The sequence below is a fragment of the Pundamilia nyererei genome, unplaced genomic scaffold (assembly GCF_000239375.1).
Source record: "Pundamilia nyererei isolate P.nyererei 1_Seehausen unplaced genomic scaffold, PunNye1.0 scaffold00045, whole genome shotgun sequence".
In the NCBI taxonomy this organism is placed as follows: Eukaryota; Metazoa; Chordata; class Actinopteri; order Cichliformes; family Cichlidae; genus Pundamilia; species Pundamilia nyererei.
The window spans coordinates 768812-786104 of NW_005187446.1; the positions used below are offsets into that span (position 1 = coordinate 768812).

The 17293-nt window shown below is 42.7% G+C and overlaps 1 protein-coding gene across 5 annotated transcripts in view; it reads right to left on the bottom strand.

Annotated features, from left to right (window-relative positions):
* ddr1 (discoidin domain receptor tyrosine kinase 1) overlaps positions 1 to 17293 on the bottom strand; it is a 53998-nt gene that overhangs the window by 14164 nt on the left and 22541 nt on the right. For all 5 annotated transcript variants that reach the window (XM_013910539.1, XM_013910540.1, XM_005731863.2 and 2 more), the window contains exons 2-9: positions 15445 to 15602; positions 11930 to 12032; positions 8137 to 8212; positions 6991 to 7143; positions 6027 to 6174; positions 4808 to 4910; positions 3647 to 3833; positions 394 to 643 (exon numbers count right to left, since the gene is read on the bottom strand). In XM_013910539.1, the coding sequence (XP_013765993.1) occupies positions 394 to 643; positions 3647 to 3833; positions 4808 to 4910; positions 6027 to 6174; positions 6991 to 7143; positions 8137 to 8212; positions 11930 to 12032; positions 15445 to 15544 (1120 nt within the window). In that variant the 5' untranslated portion in view covers positions 15545 to 15602. The remainder of the gene's footprint in view (positions 1 to 393; positions 644 to 3646; positions 3834 to 4807; positions 4911 to 6026; positions 6175 to 6990; positions 7144 to 8136; positions 8213 to 11929; positions 12033 to 15444; positions 15603 to 17293) is intronic.

Consider the following 17293-nt stretch of genomic DNA (forward strand, 5'->3'; position numbering starts at 1 on the left):
CATGATTTTTCTGTTCATGTCCAAAAGAGGACTCTCAAATGCTGATCATGTTGATCAGTTAAAAGGCTGAAAGCTTCACTCTAAAAGCCACAGCAGCTCAGCTTTACTTAAATTTTACACTGAACACCTGAGGAAAGCTGATTGCTGTAGCATGGATAAAAATCCAATCTCTCACAGGTCGGTATTTTTTGGCTTTTTGTTTTGGTGCCATCTATATTTAGCCTTTCCCTAGACAAAGCCAAATCTCAGCTTGACTTCCACGATAGTGCAAGTTGCTAGGATATGTGTGACGTAAGCGCCTAGCGTCTATAGAAGCAATAACCGCCTGCCAGAGTGGCTAAAATACACATCTCACAGATGAAAAAAATGGACAAACTCAATTCTGTTTCCTACCAGAGAGGAAAGATATCTCGCTGATGAGCAGCCAACGGTCGGCAAAGTAGAATTTGCAGCGGAGGATCTGAGCCGGCCGGCCGCCCAGTGGGAGAGAGATGGGTCGTGACGAGGGGTCTTTTAGATCCTCGAGGGGCACAGGCAAGGTGAGGGCAGGAGAGGACCATGGCTGGAGGATGCCAGGCTTAAAAAGGCACTCCACTTTGCTGAAAACTCTGACACCCTGTGTGTGACGGTTATTACTGTGCACCTAGAGGAAGGAGAAAATTGTGTGAGTGCAGAGAAGCAAAAAAAGAAAGAAAAAGTTGCAATCAGTTACAAAATCTTTTCACTACCTATAGCTCATGGAAATATCTGGAAAACCTTTAGACCTTTGTCATTCATTATCCGCGGAAAGGCAGGAAGAGATTAAATTAACGCACAAAATTAATGACACATTCTCTTTCTGTTGAGCCATAATTGCTTTGGCACGACTTAGAGCAGAGCCGGGCTGCAAATTAACAAAATTAGAACACAGGAGGAGAGAAGGAGGGTAGAAGAAAAGAAAGTGTATGACAAAAGAGAAGAGAATAGAGGATATATCTTCTCTGTTTTACAAGCAGGGAAAGGCCAAAGACGGAAGAATCCATAAAAGCTGAATTAATATACGAGGAGTCGTTGTGGCTGGAAGCGGAAAGAGGAGCTTGACAAGAAGAGACGAGGATGTGGGGGAAGATGGAGGTTGGTCAATTGAGGTCAAAAGTATAGATCTAAGAGACTGAAAATTAAGAACGAGATAGAAAAAAAATCCTCTCTTAGAGAGCAGAGGCTGTTCTGACAGGTTAGCTGTAAACCTTACACACTGAAAGGCCAGCTGCTCTAACCTAATCCACGTGTTAAGTCTCTCTCACACACACACGGCGTGCAAGTGTTTCTGTTTGGAAAGGGGACAGAATGGGGTGTGTGGGTATGCACTGGAAGCTGGTGGTAGAGGTAGAGCTCTGATAAGTCAACAGAAATAAGGAAATTTACTACTCCTTCAGGGAATGCAGCTGCAAAAGCTTAATGTAAGACACACGTTAAGAAATCAAGGGATATATTTGTCTACGTCCACATGCACGGGCAAAAATCTTGGACAAAAAGGCCCAAAGAACAGAACAGAAACTTTAGAAAATGTGTAAGAAGTGCAGGTTATGGCTGACAAAATGTCAAAGGGCAGATTTCTCTTACTAAACACAGTTTGAGGAAGTGCGGTCTTCAGAGACGAGTCAAGCCAGAATCAGGTTCAGGTTCCCTCTCCTTGTTTATTTGACCTGTGTGTCTGACATATCCGCTCGGGCAGGCTAGTGTAACGCTGCGTGTCAGTTGAGGTTAGTGTATGAAAACGACTGGGGAAAAGGCAAGAAAAACAGGATAAGCGTAGGAAAAACACCACGAATACCGCTGGGAGAGATTTTTAAAAGGTAACAGAGGTAAACTGTGGAAAAACACGTGGAAAAAGAAAATAAAGATTCAAAAAATGTTCAGTCACTGTCAGGAGATTTTAGAGTAATTACTTGTGCCCTTTTTAAGGCATGCAGGCTGTTCAATCCACAGAGATGTATATGGTGCTTCTCACCCAAACCGACATTCCAGTCCGCGTCCAATGAGACAACACAGTTATAATTCAAACTGGGTTGCTTCACACCATTATCCCCCTCATTGCTCCACAAACTAACCCCAAAAGCCGCACAGACGCACAAACAGACTGTGATGCAATTTGGTGGCTCCCAGAGAGACGAGCACTGATGCACTGTCCCATCATAAACAATGGCACATTCAAACTAATTAAATGGCTGCAGAGCTATTCCAGTAAAAATGTTGCTTCCTGACGCTGCAGATAAAGGAACTTAGTGCTGTTTAAAAAGAGAGACACGCAGACACATAACGGTGCTGATGGAGTTCGTTTTAGGGCCCGAGCTGCTTGGAGACAAAGGAATTTCTAAGCAGTTTCATCAGATGGAGAAATGGGACATGATTGTTTTGGGCTAATGAGATAATTAATCAACCAAAACAATGTATTAATTACAAATACTTCTTTGTCAAGTCAATGGCCTGTTCATAACACAGGAAGACAGGAAGACAGACACAGAGCAGTTAACAAAAGTTAACATTTTTGTGCCTTCGAGAAGCTGGACGCATCGAGGTGCTTCGAACGTTCAGACTGTAGCCCATAAAAAAGAAAGTTTGATTCGACTGCTGTCTGGTTTTCTCAACTTAAGTTGTTTTGGAGGGTTTTTTTGGCAGACAGTTAGAAAAAAAGATCTTCATTTTAAGCTGAAAAGGACGATATGCATCAAAGACGCCCCATTTACTGAGCCGTGCTTTGAAATGTATCACACAGACAAAGACACTCCTGTTGGATGGAAACTGTGGAGGGTTTAACTGCCAAAAAAATAAATATCAACTACATAAATACATTTATATGATCTTAAATGCACCAATCAATTTAACTGTTATATATAGAGAGAAATCTCAGTTTTAATAAGCTCCTGTGTTCCTTTCCCTCCTGGTACTGATTGCCCTGTTTATACACGTATGATTTTTCCTTTGTATTTTCCCTCATATTTATTCCCCAAAATGTATTTATTTTTGTGTTCGTTCTTTATGCATTTCTGCTTATAAAGGGGGGATTATTCAAAGTGTAACTGCACCAGCCAGAACAAAGCTATTCGTTTTCTACCAGCGGGAATACACGAAAAGAAAAAACAATACAGAAATAAATCCATAAATAAATGAGTATTTCTTAAATTAATATTAATACATGGACGTGTGAATAAACAGGGGAGAGCAGGAGGAAGTAAATGGAAACCATTTATGCCACATTTTCTTTAATAAATCAAGGTCTATGTTCAATTTTAAACTGTAAAAATGTAGATTTTAATGATATTTACCGACTCTTTCTTTCATTTACTATGGCAGTTTCACATCTCCATGAACAAAGTCCTGCCATGTCCTCTTAACCATTCACCCAAAACAAAAACACAGGAAATGCACTGAAATGTGACCTGATCTGAGATTATCTAAACACATGAAAAACTGGTTTGCGATAAAATGAGTGACGATTTCTAAAGATGATCATTCTCACAAGGTGGATCTCCTCCAAGGCACAGACCATTGACTATCGCTTTTAGCCGCAACGGCATCTCTGATTTACACTATCTGCAGAGGTAACAACGCCCTGCACAGATTTATACACGCACTACTGCACACAAGCACAACTTCGAGTGCCTACCTGCATGTGGTGGAAGACTCGTGGTTTCTCAAAGTGGAACTCAATATCCACGCTGCCTTGCCCGAGGGATTCCCGGCTCCAGCCCAGGTAGTCATACCCAGGCCACACCCTCAACTCCTTAGTCTTTGTAAAGTCGTCTCCTCCCAGGACACCGTCACACAGCTGACCAAGCCCTCCAAACTGTATCCTGCACACAAACAAGCAACAGGTAGCTGTAGCTAAAGAGGTAGTGCAAAGTGTTGAAGTGTCCTCGGGCACTTATTGCATTGCTACTGAACCCCAAATTGGCTTTTGTGCGCACCAGAGGTTAAAAGAAAAAAAAAAAAAAAAGAGAGAGAAAAAGTGTATAAAGGCACAGAATAAAGCACCAATTGTGTGTCTGAGTGTGGCTTTTAGAGCTCAGTAAGAAAAGAAAGTGCTTTGTAAGGACCCGTACATTTACCATTTAAAGCAGAAATAAAGCTGTGTGCACGAGGATGCACACACACTAACACAAGTTCAAACACAAACCTTAACCCCACTTCGTTTTCCCCCTACAAACACACACCTCAGCAAACAGCAAACACTAAGCAACAGAACTGGATCCCCAAACAGTTCCCCCCACTGCCGACCATATGAGCCCTCGCCCGTGCGTTTTGCTACGGGAGCGTCTGGATTACATCAAAAGTGCTACATCACTGGCTAACAAAACATTTCAGCCCCATTAAGCGCACAGCCCACGCAAGGGTGGACACCACCCCCATTTCCCCCCCTCCATGGCTCCCTACCAAAAACCTCACGGCCAGGAAACATGCCTCAAATCCCCGAACAACTAAAGAAAATAATGTCATTCCCTTTCGATTAGGCCGACTGGATAAACCTCATGAGAGGATTTGGCTTCAGAGCTAGCAGATGTGATAAGCACAGTTTTTGTTACTCCATTGATGAAGCCACAAATATCATCATGATAGCGCTTCACCCCACATTTCTGGCTGTCACTAATGTGGTGTGAATTGTTATCATGATCATATTTCACATTTGCCGCTGCAGTGCCGTGATTTATAAACGAGGCCATGCCTGCACATTTCCATTAAAGCGAAATCCAGGCGTTTATGGAAATCCAGCATACTTGTGCATAAAAATGAAAATGGAAAAGATGCTCGGAGCAGATGTACGTCTTACCCTTGTTCCGTGCTCCCATCATAGGTGGAGTCGTTGAGATACACAGACATGCCGGGCAGCTGCATGACATGACCCACTGGAGCTGTGTAAGCCTTCAACCCATCTGAAACACGGCAAGACGGGAAGAAATATTAGTCGAGAGGTCCTTGAAACAAGCATTTTTTTTCCCGTTTTCATTGTGAGTAGTTCAACATGTACAGAGCCAACAGAAATCCCAGCTGCAGGGAAGAACTGCTACAGCTGGATTTCAAGCAGTAAAACAAACTAAAAGGCCAGCTTCTCGGGCCTGCTTGGCCCAGTCACCATCCACCAGCGGAACTCGAGCCTCCTTGCCTCTAATGTACACCTAATCAGCCCACTCCCTGAGAACAGAGGTGACGTCAGTAACGCTGACTCCAGCCCGGTGCTTTGCTACCCAAAATAAACACAATTCTTCACATAACATATGTGCAGCACACCCTGATTGCACATAAACATGTGTCTTTAGATGTGAGTATTTGCAGGTACCGGTGTGCGAGTGCTTGAGAGCCAAGCAGGTCCAAAGTTAAAGCTAAGGAATAATAATGGGGTGACATTGTGCTGCCTCTCTAAAATCTGATATGGAATGAAATAAAAGGTCAAATATGTGCAATTTGACCTTTTATTTCATTCCATATCAGACTTTAGAGAGGCAGCATCACATTGTGTAGATTCTGCATAATCTCCAGCCCGTAGGAAAAACGAAAAGGGAAAAGAGCCGAAAGCCACATTCAAGCATATTTCAGAGGGATGGTGTCCCTGAAGACACAGACCGGGAACTGGTCTTTTAGTGCCAGTGGCAGTTGTGATTTACTGACAACCCAGTGAGCGTCTGAGGGAGGTGGGTGGGGCAGGATAGGAGACATAAATACTCAGTGAGTCAGTGTTGTGCTTCAGCAAACATGGAGACCAACACCATTCATCAATATGGGGCTTCTTTTATTTGGCCAAATCCCACAAAGGCTGTAAATTTGAATGCCTCAATTCGATGTATGGAATGCATGGAAAAAAAACAACCCACACACTTGTGATCATTACCATCTGATACAGGATCAAATCTGGGACGACAGCCAGCTAAGCCATCTTCACCATATGAAATATTTTATCTAAACTGGAGGGCACGCATCGCCTAGCACAGACAAAACGAGTGTTCGTAAAATCGGGGACGTTGTCCATCAAATCCACGCTCATACACACTCACCGTTCCAAAGGCAGCCATAGAGCTCCACCCGAAGACAAACGCTCATAACCCGGTCGGCGAGGGGGTAGAATCGCACCATGCGAGCCACAATGGGAGGTCCGAGGTCTTTCAGCACAACATCATAGGTGTTCTCATTACCAGACACCACCTAGGGGAGAGCAGTTCAAATATTCAACCACACAGCATGTTGTTCGCCTCTGCTAATAACTGTAAGGTTGAATAAATCCACACACAAGGCGCCCAGATTTTATTCAGAGTGCATTTTCTGAATTTGTTAATCCAAGAGGAGCTGAAATGAACAGACTGAACTTTTTCTTTAATACATAAAGGTGCAAAGAATGATTGATTTGAGAGGTTAGAGCCGCAGGCTGTTTTTAGATGAAACACATTAACGCAAAAAAATTACTTCGGTTTGCAGTTTCTCAATATTTGTTGTGTGTCAATATAAGGTCCAGAATAATAAATGCAAGTGAGAGCCAAACAGTGTAACCTTCCTTAAACATTTTGTTGTCGGAGTTTGTATTTCCCAAGCTGCCATGTAAGAGTGGTACAAAACACAGAGTACCATGTATCACCAAATCAAATATTCAACAGATGCAATAATAGAGGCTTTAAAAGAATATAAACTCTGCACATGCATTCGTTGCATTGTTCAGCCGGAAGCTTGGCTTAGTTCCAAACTGCTCAACTTCACAATGAATAATAAGTAAATCAAATGCAAATGAATTATACAGATAGCTGTGATTAACACTTCATTTATACTCAACAGCCCCAGGATATTAAGTCGTATCCTATCAATAATGGAGTCGCCCTCAGCAGTATGTTTCTTGTGTTGACACCCCACTTGCTCATTTAATGACATTCAAACTGTTATTTCGCTCCATTTGTTTACCAGGCGTGACAGAAACAGAGAGATCCAGTTCATCTGTAATCAAGGCGAGGACGTGAGAAAAATCCCACTTACATCTTGGCCCCAGCGGTCCTTCCAGGTGATCCATTTCTCTCCATCTCGGGAATAGCGGAGCCGGTAACTGCGTGCAAATTCCTGACCGTGCCCATCAGCGTGGCGACCTTGAGTGCCGACCAGAGCCAGGAAGTGGAGTCTGCGCAGGTCAATCTACAGATGACAGATGATCATAACGTATGTCACTCAGAAAGCTGGAAATGCCAACAAGATTTAAAAGTACTGGGATGCTTCCAAACTCACCTACATTTACTCATATTGTTCAATTTCAATATATTTTAGGACTTATTTTCATATGCTTACGATAGTGTAAAAAGTGTGTGCTCAGAATGCAAAGAGCTGATTTGGGAGGATATCGATGACCTTGATGTAGAGAAAAGATGATTAGCGCGGTCTAGACTGACAAATACGTGTTCTTGTAGGATTACAGTTAAGAGCTTCTTCACCACTACAATTTCAATGATTTTTAAAGATAGAAAGGAGAACTCATGAAGAGCATAAAGAGACCTTATCCGTCTTTCAGTATCTACTAAAAGCTGGGAGTGACACACGCATGCATTAGGAGAAGAAAAAGGAAAACAGCGACCCGGCTTCTGCCCAGAGGTAACAAACACAACGACTGGCAAAATAAAATCCTATCTTTGTTGCACTTTTTGCACAACTGTAACAAACATCCATCCACCCGATTTCTTAACCTTTGGAGTCTATCCTAACTGTGATGGGTGAGATGCTGTGTATGGCCCGGACGAATCACCAGTCCATCACAGGGACTAACACAGAGAGAAAGGCAACCTTCGCATTCACATTCATTCATGTTTGTAGCTGTGGGAGGAAACCAGAGTTCCTGGAAGAAGAAAAAAACCGCACATGCACAAGGAGAAAACGCAGACTCCACATTTTTTTTCCTAAATGTTTAAACAGTATATTTGCACTTTATTATTATGCCCAACGAAACCTTATAGCTTCTGTAAAACCACCTCAAAGTAAAAATCTGTCTGAATTATTGAACAGACTTTTATAACGGTTACAAATGCACTCACACCTTGTTAATCATTAAATATCAATCAATACCTTTCACCAAACCAGCAGCCGTACTGAGCAATAAGTGCACCTGCATATCAGAGCAGAAAAAGATGAGCATCCCACCTGAAGGTACTCTGATCCGCTGGGGAACACGGATCCTAATGGACACCACGCTCCGTCCCCCTCTCCAGTACTCAACCTGAGAAAGAGACGGAGATAGAGAGAGATGATAATGTCAGATAACAGTAAAGGAAAACAAACTGCAAGTTGTTTAAAGCGAAAACACAAATCGTAAGCTCATGAAATCCCAGTCCCACACGCAAACACTCGCACGCAGATAGAAACATGACTACCAGCAGACTGCATCAAATCCCCGAGTGCCGGCAGTGTGCAGAGGTACAAGTGAGAATTCAGCACAAACAGTCCAGTCCTCCACCAGCACAAATTGGATTTTACAGCAGCCAAACATTCACATATAAATATGACAACACTCTCTGAAAAAGAGAGAAAGATGCATAAAAACTGGAAATGGCTCAAGACAGAGAGACTGAGAAAACCTGCAGAGCCCTGTTATTACTGTATATTTATTTTTAGTTGATGTTGAATCTGTTTTTAATTTCACTTTAGGGTCCAGAGTGAATTTCCTGCTTTCAGTGTTTAAAAATGTTGGTTTCAGTTTTTATATATAGTTTTTATATGCATATATATTTATGTATTTTGCATTAGAGTTTGTTTATTTGTCTAGAATGTGGTTTCAGTTTTCAAAAGTCTAGTTTTTATCTTGAAATGTTTTTGCGCACTCCGTTTAGTTTAGTTAACCAACCTCATGGAAAAAGCAGAGAACACAAGCGGCTCATGAAGAGAGGAAACGAGATGAAAGGAGCAGAGTGAAAATTACCGGCTCCTCCACATTCTTCAAACCTCACAACAAGATCTGTGTGGTGTCGAGCGTCAGGACCAATCTTTGCTCGCAGGCCTGCCACGACCACACACGCACCAAAGGTTTTCACTCAGCCCAAACCCTAACCCTGAGAAGAAAAGTTCATAGCAGCACCGCGGAGCAGCCGCACGACGACCACAAATTTGGCTGTGTGCGACTCCGACTCGTACCGAGGAGCTTTGGAACAGACGCCAGGCCACAACCGCGCTCTGACCACCGTGGGGCTTCTCTCAAAATGAAAGCTGCTGCTCAGACCACCAAAACAAATCACTGGATCAACTCGGTCGCACTGACAGCCATGCTTGGACTTTAATCACTCCCGTTCTCCCCTCAGCGGGTGAGATCATGCTGCTGGGAACCACAAGATGATATCAACACATTAGGGCTCCACCAAGTGTCCTCTAATGGAGAGAGGATGAGGAGGGAGAGCTAGCGTGCACCAGCCAGCATGGATAACATTACAGAACAGCGCTCTGCCAAGTAACTCATTTTTCTCCCGTCTCACTGTGTGTCTGTCTTTTGATTCCTCCCTAAATACCAGCCAACTCTTCATTCGTCTCCCATTGTTCACAGCTCACTCATTCCCTCCATCATTTCCTCTCTCACTCCAACCAATAAGCTGGTATTCCACTGGCCAAGAGTAATCACCTACCAGCTCTGCATCTCTCCCTCCACACACCACCCTCCCTCAAAAACCCTGCTTTCAGATTAATTTCCCCCCTACCTTTCAGCACGCCATTGCAGCGATCCACCTCACACTTATTTTATTTATTTATTTTTTTAAATCTTCATGTCCGCTGCTCTCTCTGTTTTCTCTCTTTTTGGATCTCCCTGATGTGCCTTAAAAAGAGGCTGCACTAATAATCATTTCCACATGGTTAGACGCTCTGCCAAGAGACCCAACCCAGCAAGCTGATGGAGGCAAGTGAACCCAAACACACACATGCACAATCCCACAGATTACACGTGGCGGTAACATGTTGCAGACCTTACAGCCAGACAGATAAGGTGGTGATCTAATTACCAAGTAGGTTTTAAGAAGACACACACAAACTATCATCTTCCACCTTAATCTAATAAACCTGCTAAAAATTACTTTAGCACGGTGCCAACAGACTGAAAATAAGACCGCACATCAGCCTGGCATGAGCACTGGAATATCTCATTCCTGTGGAAGAGAGATCGCTTCAATTTTGCTCAGCAAGTTTAAATACAACAGCAGCTCTTTTACAGAGTATGACAAGTGGCCAGCGTGACATCTTGACTCCTGAAAGAGATGATAACGAAGCCTGATAATTGGGCCCAATTACCATTTTGCTGCACTTAAAGACTCTGTATACGATTCGCTGAACAAATCAGAAATGTGGGCGGCAATTCAGACGGGCGCTACCAGGCTATTAAATCCGCCCTATCAAGTAGAAACCAGCTGAGATCCCAGTCAGTGCTGCTATTCAAAGAGGTGATTATGTTTTCTTTATAAGAAGCTTTCTCCCGTGGCTGGCTTGGAAAGAAAAAGCAACCCAATTTTAGAAGCACCACACCTGTGGTTTTGCGTGCGTCAATCCATTACACCTCACATCAACCCTAATCATTCTGCTCTCAAACCATCCTTTAGCATTTTTTCCCTACTTCTCCAGGCGTCTAATTGTTCTTTTTGATCTCAATACGGTGTGAAAATCAAATCGCACGCTCTGAGAAGTTATTCGAGTTACGTAATCCGTCACAGCGAACATCAAGTCTGTATTCATTTTGTCACTGTTACACTTTCACTGCATGGTGATGTCTGCTGTCTGAGCTGTATTATCTCACCACATCAAAGCGGTGACAGCCAGGAATAATAGGAAAAGAACTTCTGAATTTAATTACTGTACAGCACACATCCAAAATAAGTCGAGTCGCTGCTGCCGTCCTAAAAAACCTTGTAAATCTGCCATTTTTTACTTTCTAATAGTAACAGAGTATAGCACTTGGACAAAAAGCAAGCAATTTATCATCCCCTGAAACCTTCACTTAGTTGCTCTGATGCAGATGTGAACCCAACGGTGTGTGTGTTGGTGCACGGTGACATCACTGCTGTTGAAAACTGTTTTTCAGCCGTCGTAACCAGAAACCGCTCTTAACCCTGCGTTATAACTTTCCACGTAACCCGGCATGCACCTTTTTAGAGAAACGTAACTCATCTTGGGTCGATGCAGCCCTCACTGAGTCTGACTGACATTGGAGGTTACAACGTGGGGTTAGAGGGGTTTCCGGTTACATCATCAAGTCATGAAGTGGATTTCTTGCTGAAGCAGAATTCAAGCGTAACTCTTCAAAAACTCTTCTTTAAAAACGGGATGGCAACCTGCTTGCAACTTGGAAAAGTCTGTAGATGTCTGGTGACTGCAGGTGGTTGTGGCGACCAGCTTTCAATCACAAGGCAGTTGCACAGGTTGCATGGTGGGAGGCAACCTGTCTCCAAACAATTGCAGTCAGAACGTCAGAAAGACTGGCAAAGGTTTGAAAGTAACTTACATCTAATTCATAAATGCAAACATATTCAACACACTGTAATCAATCCAAGTCAGAAACTCATCTGCAATATGTCTCTTACTGTTACTCAGTGCAACTGGTTGCCAACTGGTTGTATACTGGTGACTGATGTCCATTTTGCATTTTCTTTGAGGTTCTGGCTCGACTCTGAATCTAAACAGGTATTGTGAATTTCTGTCTCTGTAGATTGCAACAGATTTGATCACCTTCAGCTGCACATTGAGTTCATCTTATTGCTGTTTTATTGCTCTCTCAGCTGACTGCGGCCATCTTCAGAGTAACCATTTAAAAGGCAAAAAGATCACTTTTGTTGTGACTGTAGCATAAGCGGAAGAAGAACTACAGATTTTAGACAAAAGTTTGTGTTTGTGGAAATGTGCTTAGGTATTTGAGAGTAACCTTTGAACTCCAGGTACAACAAACACACAGACACACACTTCCCACCTTCCATGTTTGGCCTCTGTGGAGTCTGACCAGGCGCTGGAGGCAGTGATGTCAGAATCTGGGATGGTGCCATCCTCCATCCCCAGGGCGTAACGACACTGAGCTGTAAGGGAAGGGTTGAGGGAGATAGAGACAGAGAAGGAGAGGAAGACAGAGGCCGGATAAAGATATGAGAAAAATTCTCCTCCGTGTGGAGCACATGTCCAGGGGAAATTTAATATTTCCATTAGAGAATGAGTGGCCATCATTGGTCACGGAGCATAATGTTGTTATGTCATTTCTGGGAAAAGTTCCGGACTTTATGCTTCATAACTCACACAGACAGTGAGTGGAAGGGGAAAAATGTAACGCTCCTACCTTTGCTTTTATTTGCTTTAATGTCCGTTGGTACTGTTCATGCAATGCGTAATGTCACTGTCACTTATTCCGGTAATACGTCTCTCACTAGTCACAAGTGACTTCATTAGACGGACTGCCAGTAATACCCGTATGCACCTCCAAGTTTATGCTCACAGCTTATGAGGCCACCCGCTGTGAAATACTGTGACCTGTCATCTCTGAGAATACACCTTTCCCATTTCTTCAGTCCCTTTTGTCTTTCCATGCAGCTCTCCAGCTCGCACAAAGCCACCTCCTTAGGGCTCCAGTGATCCCGTTTCTGTTGGGCATTTGCAGAGAGAGAACTAAAGCGAGAAAGAAACTAAGGGCGATGGAATGAACACAGACAGGTCTCAGATATCTGCACCGGCTCTGCTCCAGCGGCAGCATTATCAACCGATCCAGATAGCGCGGTCCCAGGCAGGGATTACCCAACGATGGCGCTATCTGAGGACGAGGTGAGGGGGTGAGAGGCTGCGGGAGTGTTGGGCAGTGATAAAGTGGAAAGAGGTTACTGACAGCGATATGCAGGGTTGGCTGAGGGTGACATAAAGAGGCGGGGGTTGGGTGGGCGTCTAACTCAGTTTCTGTCATTGACTCAGTGAACAGGAATGTCGGGCCGCATGACAAACCCTAAAACCTCCCAACGGACGCAACACACACACACACACACAATTCATCCACACCCTGAGGACAGGTGCCCATTTCATTACATCATCATCATTATACCACATCGCCAGTCAACAGCCCGCCATCTGCAGTCTTTTCACCTCTCGCTCTCTCGTCTCTGCCCCGCTGTGTCCTCTGGCTTCACTTTCTCTGTCTGTCATCTTACATTAAACTTTAGCGCATGCACCAAACCTTGCTGCTCACACTGCCAAGCTTGATTTAATCATTTCAACAAGACAAAATGCGAGCGTCTCTATTGCACTACACAGCCTGTTAATTTATCTAGATTCACGGATATGATTAAGTAATAAATCAAACAGTCATTTAACAGGCGATTACTCCTCCCAAAACAATTTTTTTAATTAGAGCTGTAAATAATAACCTTTTTCCAATACCAATCACTCCTCTTCAGTTTTTACTATATAATTTTTTCTGTCAGTTAAATAATAAAAAGAGAAGCACAACCAGAACGAGCTTAATCTTATGTGTCAGAGACCATCAGAGAAGTCTTTCTTGAAAACTGTTTGGAAAAGAATCTTTACTTTCAGAGAACAATGTTTGCCCTGATCGTGGTCTATCGCCGTCTACCAGCAGCTAAACTTCAACCGAGAGCTCAAGAAAACGTAAGATCAAGAAGAAAAGGATATATTTATAAAAATATGTACATAAAAGATGGAAGAAACATTGGCAACAGGGGACGGAGACTCCTCTGTTCATTGTAAAGCGCTTTGAGGGGTCCCGAAAAAGCGCTATATAAATGCAATCCATTATTATTATTATTATTATTATTATTATTATTATTATTATTATTATGATGAAAAAAGACTGTTAGCGAATATTTTCAGATGATCTTAATAGCTTGTTTTAAGTCTTTTGTTCTTAAATAAAACAATGTGTTTGTTTTGTGAGTTACACACCCACGAGGAGTAAATTGACCATATAAAGCATATGTCCATCCTTGAGATGTATGGTTTCACAAAAGTAAGATGGCTCCAGCCAAAGCTTCTAAACGAGACATCACAAATCAGCGAGTAAGCCCCGGGGAATTAAGCCAACCCTTAAAAAAAAGCCAAGGGAAAAAAAAACCATTGTCTAATGGGATTTGAAAGCTAAAAAGCAGTCAGTGCAGGAGATGCAGACACAAATGACTAAAATCAAATATTCAGTTTATCAAAAACACCATCAGGCCTTTCAAGGACTCACACTGGCTGTGTTACTGTTAGCCATTACCTGTTCAATTCTATTTTGGGTCTCTGGTACTCCACTGGTAAGATGTGCACTTTATTTCAAAGCCTGCACCAAAAAACTTAACGAAGCAATTGCCACAAACTTTACTCTCTTTACCCTTCTCTGTTTTAGTTGAAGTTGTTTGTTACAATTTCTTAATTTTACAGGATGTTGGAGATATTCTCAGTTTTTCAGGTGTCTGGTAATCATGCAATTAAAGCATTGGACAAACAAAATCTGGGAACTCATTGGCTAGTCATCTCACCTGATTTTTACTTTCAGTGAAGCCAGCAGATATCTGGGCCAAGATTTCCTTTCCCCTGCACCGGTGATTTCTTATGAACACAGATACTTAACAAAAAAAACTAAAAACTATGTGGACTGTTTACCTGCATCCAATCAGGTCCACCACAGATTTAAATCTTCTGGCACCAAAAGACTGTCCAGGACAGAACAGCACAGCTAGAGTATGTTTTGCTATCCAGAGCAATGCTAATCAAGATACCGCCCATGCAAATATCATGTTTAATAATTCCGACTACTTGTTTCAGTTGTACTTTGGGTACACCTTAGGCAACTTCATGCAAAAACTCATAAATCTACTCAAATGTTTGCTGGGTTTTTTTGTTTTATATCAGCTTAAATATTGCTTAAATGTCACATGCTGGCAGCAGGGAGATCATTTCAAGAATAATTAATGAATTAAACAAATACTAAATGTATAATTAAGACAGTAATGACAGTTACAGATTTTCTCCTATTCACAGACCAGCTGCTCCGGTCCAAAGTTTGGCCGCCCTGCAGACACTCTCCTCTGGTTACACCTGGCTGGCACACATTCACTAACTCCTCATGCATTCCCTTCTCCGACATTTTGATTGACACTTTCACGATCTGCTTGTGCATTAGCGGTCTTGACAAGCTGGCGGTTGCGGTGGGGGGTGGGGGGTTGCCTAGCTATCTTATTCTCCTGTTTCAAACAACTGGCTGGCAGACAGGGAGAGGACACAGGATAGCCTGTTGATAGTGGATGGAGAATGAGGCTGACTGATCTGAGAATGTGAGGAGAATTTCAGAGCAGCGGGGAAGGCGTTTGCTGTGCCCAAGGAGAGGAAGAGGGTAACAGGTTTGAAAATGCAATCATGTCTGAGTTTGGGGGACAAAGTAGGACACAAACAAAAACAAATTCAAACTGAGGACACGATGTTTTCTGCTCTACACATGTATAGATGACATCCCACCTGGATCAAAGTGCCACTCATGCTCCTCTGCAGACGACGCCAGCACTGCCAGGATGGTGACCACAGCGACAGGGAACACTCGCAGGGTTGTCAAAGCCATGAGAGCAGCAACACACCTGGTTACCTGTCGGGAGTCAGACTGACGACCAAAGGCATACCTGTCGCAGAGAAAAAGGCATTTAGAACCACATCTCCTATAAAAACTTTTTTTAAAAAGCCCATTAAAAAAAACCAGGCAGCACCATCAGACCACAAATCATTTCACTTCATATACATATATATACACATTCACATGCACACACATACAGCCCTACCCCCAGACTGCAAAGCTCACAGACCCGCCATCGCCACCGATAACTCAACCCTCGGTCAAATCCTCTTATTCCAAAGCACGTCGCGTGTCTCACAATCATTTGTTTCTCAACAATTTCAATGCCAAATGCAGAAATGAGCCAAAAGCCCCAGAGGAGCAAGCACAAAGCCGTATAACAAAGGCCACTTTCACAGGCTAATTTGTTTTTCTCTCTGGCACCAGAATGCCACGATACAATAATACTAAGCTGCCTGTATGAAGGCTACAAACGAAACAGCCTGGTATCCAAGGATGGTATAATTAGCTGTCAACCATCTACTCCAAGAGAATTTCATTCCTTCTGTATTTGAAATGCCATTCATATCTCCAAATTACTGGTTTCAAACCTACTTTACGAGATGGAGCACATTTGGAGCAGCCAGTTACAGACGCTTGTTTGTAATAAATAACAAACAGATGAAACTTTAAGGCTGAAGAAATGAGAGCCAACAAGAAAGGGAACAGGACAGATGTCAGTGTTTGGAGTTAATGAGGACACAAACGCAGCCTGTGATAGGTTAGTACTGAGTAAATTACTTGCTTATTACAGACGTTGTTTTATTCTACCGAGAGAGAGAGAAAGGCTCTAAAGATCATTAAACATTAAAACAGCTGCACTCAGTGGCCAGTTTATTAGGTACACCTCTCAAAATTTAAAAAGCAAAAAAACTCCAAAGCTGTAATGAATCGTTCCCTTGTGAAAGTAAGCATGTTTATTTTTTGTCAAAACTGTTTTACAGGGGTGTGGATTTTACTTTATGGTCATTCTGGAGTCTTTAGTCCGTGGTGCTGAACTGCACTGTCATGTATGGAGCTTCCAAAACGGCAATAAAGTTCAATAAATACCTCCCTAGTTTCAGCAAAAGCAGTATATTACACCCGTCATCAAGGCAGGATTTACTGCAGGTCTCCTGTGTTAACAGTTGGGCTATATTTATACAGTTTTAGCTAGTGACTAATAAACTGGTACCAGAGCATATCGTGCAAGTGTAGATTTTGGACGGAAATACAAGACACAGGAGACGGCAAAACAAACAGAATATGAGCTTTTTTTTGGTAAATGGCTGATTGTAGAGTCCCAGAATTCCAGACGTTAAACAAAACAGGAAACCACAAAAGGAGCACAGGAAGCACGAGGAGTGAGAGGTAAGCAGACAGATGAAAGACAGTAACACTGTATATGCACAGAGGGCCAATATACAGGTGGGAACACATCTCAGTGAAACAAATACTAACAAGAGCAGGGCTGCTGACCACCAAGGAGGAAAAGAACAACCTGTTAAAAGGCAGTTTTTCCTTCCCACTTTTGCTGGCTCAAAGGGGATAGTGTGATTGTTGGAGTCTTTTTAATGTAACATTGTAGGCTCTGCCTTACAAAATAATGTGCCTTAAGGCAACAGTTATATATGTATATACTAGGGGTGCAACAATACACAAAATTCACGGTTCGGTTCGATACTTTGGTGTCACGGTTCGATATTTTTTCGATACAAAAAA